The following is a 4,149-nucleotide window of genomic DNA, read 5'->3' as shown; positions in this document are numbered from 1 at the left end:
CTATGGTGGGGCGCGTGGCAGCAGGTGGGAGCAGAGCGGCGCGCTCCCTCACTTGCCTTCCAACCGCCGAGCGCTATCGACCTGTACCCTACGTTTCGTATCATAGTTACTGTGTTATATTCTGTAAAGTGCACCTACCTAATAAATCAAGTGATTACCTACAAAGAGTGTTTCCATCAAGCCCGGATCCCATTGCACGCCCACTATGTCTGATGGAGATGGAGAGCTACGGCCGAACCCCTCACCTTCGCCGACATACGTATTTTGATGAGTTTTGGGTGGTATATATGTAGCACTTAGGATAATGGTTTTAGAGTTACTAATTGGTAATGTGATGTATATTTGTTCGGTATTGTTATCTTCGAACTCAAAGTATCTGGCTGCGCTAAATTTCTTATTAATTGCAACTAAGATACCTCCGCCATCCTTCTTGTGTGTTGCTTGTAAATTCCGATCGCGACGGAATATAGAGTACCTGTCATCTACCAATTCAGAATCATCACCCACAAGCCAAGTTTCTGTCAGCACTATTATGTCATAATTTGAACTTTGAATGTTACGAGTACGATGGAGGTGATTCTGTCGACGCGGCGACCACCGCAGCCACACTGGAACTAGCCGTAGGCCCTCCCGCGGCCGCCTCCAGCACTTGCGCCGCGGTGAGACCTCTGCGACTACGAGCAGCCGCGATCACATCGTCTCGAAGACGTCTTGAGGACAGATGTACTATTATATTTTTTGGTTACTGACTAGGCTGATTACTGGCAACCCTATGTACATCAGTAACGCTGGAATTCGGAATTTGTATGCCGATGGTAGTCCCAATGGTTTCAACCATGTTTCAACCAAGTGCAACAGGTTTTCACCTTTTCTTTCAGGGACATTTTGAATTTCAAGGTTACACATCCTTGAGCGTTGATCCATGTCCTCTATGGTCTCTTTTAGATTTTTATTTTCAAGACATAGCTGCTGATTTGCTTGATGAATCTGATTTGTTGTTGCTGATTGTTCCTCGAGGTTATTTTTCAATATTGATATTCGATTAGTGAGAAGGCCGATTTTATCTAGCATTTCTTGATATAATAATAATAATAATAATAATATGTGGGGACATCTCACACACGGCCATCCGACCCCAAGCTAGGTAGAACCTGTGTTATGGGTGTCGGACAGCTGATATATCTACACAAATACATAGATAGATAGATACTAAATATAAATATCAACACCCAAGACCCGAGAACAAATATCTGTGTTTAAACAAATATCTGCCCCAGCCGGGGATCGAACCCGGGACCTTCGGCTCAGTAGTCAGGGTCACTAACCACTACGCCATTCGGTCGTCAATATATTTCGTCGATATGTTTCTGTAAATGATGCCTCGAGACCTTTAATTAATGCCTTTACTTCATTGAATTTGGAATCGAAGCATTTAATCATCTGTTGAACATCTATGTTCACCATTGAGGGTGTATTATCCGAGGTTGTCTGGTTAATCACCACTGGGCTTGCAGGTAATTTCTTTTGTTTGCATGGTACACACTTCAACTTTGGCTTATTCATGGGTAATACTTTTCTAAATTCTGTTTCGCTATATTCAGCGTAGAAGTAATGAAATGTTTTCGTGCACATATTGCACTTTATCAGTTCATCTGTTTTCACGCATAAATTGCACTTAGCACAGTTCATTTTTGAGACTAGTATCGCCCTCTATTGAAATTAATCTTCTTATGTAGCAATCGATAATTTCGAGCCGGTGTGCACCACAACCGCAGACCTGTTCGTCGGAACGCCGGCCAGAGACACAGCGAGCACGGGTTCGATCCTCGGTCGGGGTATCACTTTTCTATAAATAGTGAATTAGCGACTTAGCTGAAACAGTCCCTATCGGCGGTGCTCGGCGAAGACTTCGGCGGAGAGATGAGAGATCCGACACTTTCCAAGATGGCCGCCGGCGCTTATGAGAACACCGTTAGGAAGGAACGGGAAGCACTGATTTTCAACGCAATAGACAAATAATTTGACAATTATTAAATTTAAAATTATAAATTAAGTAGGCATGGGAGCGCATCAAAACGTCCGCACTGACCAAGTATCACGAGCGAGAAAAAAGACGGCTCGCGACCTATCACGTGAATACAATGTACAGCGAAAAGCGGGTGACTTGCGAGTCACATCTGACTACCCCTTCGGGGATTACAGTCGTGAGCATATGTATGTAGTTTCTATAGTTCCTGTTTTTTGCTTGGCAAGAGAGAAAAAGTAATCTACTATTTTTCAGATTCGTATTAACTATCTATTGCATCGGATCGGATGTACAGTAAGGTGCAGATAAACCTGACCCCCCTCAGAAGCATTGTTAGTATGAGAGGGGGGTTAGGTTTCTTTGCACCTGACCGTACCTAGCAAGAAAAGATTATGATTTATCAATACAGGTATAAAACGCAACATAAAAAATATCTTGCCTATTAATGTAATTACCTAGGTACCTACTGTAACTATAATTGGACTAGCTAATTAATTGATTAAACAACGTTTGTAAACGTGCTTTAGAAGTGAATTAATGAGTTTTATTTTTTTATTGCGTTTTTCATAGACTGTGTATATTACACATTTACTGCAGAAACGAATCTCAAAAGTAAGTTTTAAATCGTGTACTTGTGTAGAATTGGGTTAGGTATAAAATTATAACTTCTCTTGCATTCATTTTATAATTTATTGCTAACATTGTATAATACTACAGCAAATTATAGTTGAATTAGAAAACTAGGTATTTAATGTTTTTTTATTAACCTTTTTATATATTTTTAAACAGTGCAATCCAGAAATCTTATACTATTCATCGTGAGCAACATGGCCACTCTATCGCGCTGCAGTTGGCCAGACCCCAAAAAAGATCCTTTGATATACATCGCCAACCCCATAGAGGCACGAATGCCAGGCCACTGGGTACCATTAAGTATTATGAAGGCGATCATGCAAAAACAAGTGACGACTCGGCCGCCCAAGCTATCAGGCAAAATAACTTCCACTTGGCCACCTTCATCGCTATCAACATCTTTAGCAACCACAACAACTTCAAAACCTACGACGACATTGTCAACAATATTTTCTACAGAACCTAATACGAAACCAACTACGGAACTTACTACGGAACCTACTACGGAACCTGCTACAAAACCTACTACTACAGAACCTACTACTACAGAAACTACTACTACGGAACCCACTACAGAACCTACTACGAAACCCACTACAGAAACTACTACGGAACACACTACGGAACCTACTACGAAACCCACTACAGAAACTACTACGGAACCCACTACAGAACCTACTACGGAACCCACTACAGAACCTACTACGGAACCCACTACAGAACCTACTACGGAAACCACTCCAGAACCAGAGGAACAACAACCAGATAGCCATAATCGGCGTAACGTATAAGCACGACAAGCACATGCTTGGGTCCCCGCGCCTCCAGGGGCCCCCCTCCACTGCTGCCGTTTCATTTTAGGGTCAATTCAGACGTACCACAACCACACCACAACCACAACCACGCGGTGTGGTCGGGCGTATATTTTGTATTGACAATGAATAATCCAATTCACACGTGCCACATTTTGCCGTTATTATCGACCACCTGTGTAATACGACCACATCGCAACCACATCGCAACCACAACGCAACCACATCGCAACGGCAACGCCGCCACGCGGCGGCGGCACCGCGGCAACCTGTTTTCCGTATTAACTGCACACGACGACGTGGTTACCACATCGCAATGACAGCGACAACGCAACCACATCGACATTTTGTCGCTGCCACAACGCAACTGCAAAAAGCCGCTGTCACACTATTCACACGTAACCACAGCTTGACCACATTTTGTCGCTGCGACGTGGTGTGATTGTGGTACGTGTGAATTGACGCTTATACCTACATTTCATTCATCCATAATATTGTGTCCGATGTAATCTCGGAATTTGCTCTGATTAAAGAGCCTACCACACGTGCAATTATCACCACAGTTTTGCCTGCGCAGGCCAGCTTTGGTTGGTATTGGGACCATTATTTTGTTTACAGATATTTTTTTCAAAAATAAACTTATTATATATTAACCGTTAAAGTTTTATTTATGTTAAT

At 42.6% G+C, this 4,149-nt stretch overlaps 1 protein-coding gene across 1 annotated transcript; it reads left to right on the top strand.

The window, feature by feature from the left end:
- The first annotated feature begins 2,828 nt into the window (after positions 1–2,828).
- LOC125490433 (salivary glue protein Sgs-3-like) lies at positions 2,829–3,537 on the top strand. The gene has a single exon (XM_048629620.1). The coding sequence runs from the start codon at positions 2,854–2,856 to the stop codon at positions 3,448–3,450; it is 597 nt and encodes a 198-aa protein (XP_048485577.1). The 5' UTR covers positions 2,829–2,853; the 3' UTR covers positions 3,451–3,537.
- Positions 3,538–4,149: the final 612 nt, after the last annotated feature.

The sequence above is a fragment of the Plutella xylostella genome, chromosome 23, assembly GCF_932276165.1.
Source record: "Plutella xylostella chromosome 23, ilPluXylo3.1, whole genome shotgun sequence".
Lineage (NCBI taxonomy): Eukaryota > Metazoa > Arthropoda > Insecta > Lepidoptera > Plutellidae > Plutella > Plutella xylostella.
This window is presented reverse-complemented; position numbering and strand designations above follow the sequence as displayed.

Bases quoted from the DNA above. Each gene is read 5' to 3' on its own strand.
- LOC125490433 (XM_048629620.1), top strand. From the start codon at position 2,854: ATGGCCACTCTATCGCGCTGCAGTTGGCCAGACCCCAAAAAAGATCCT.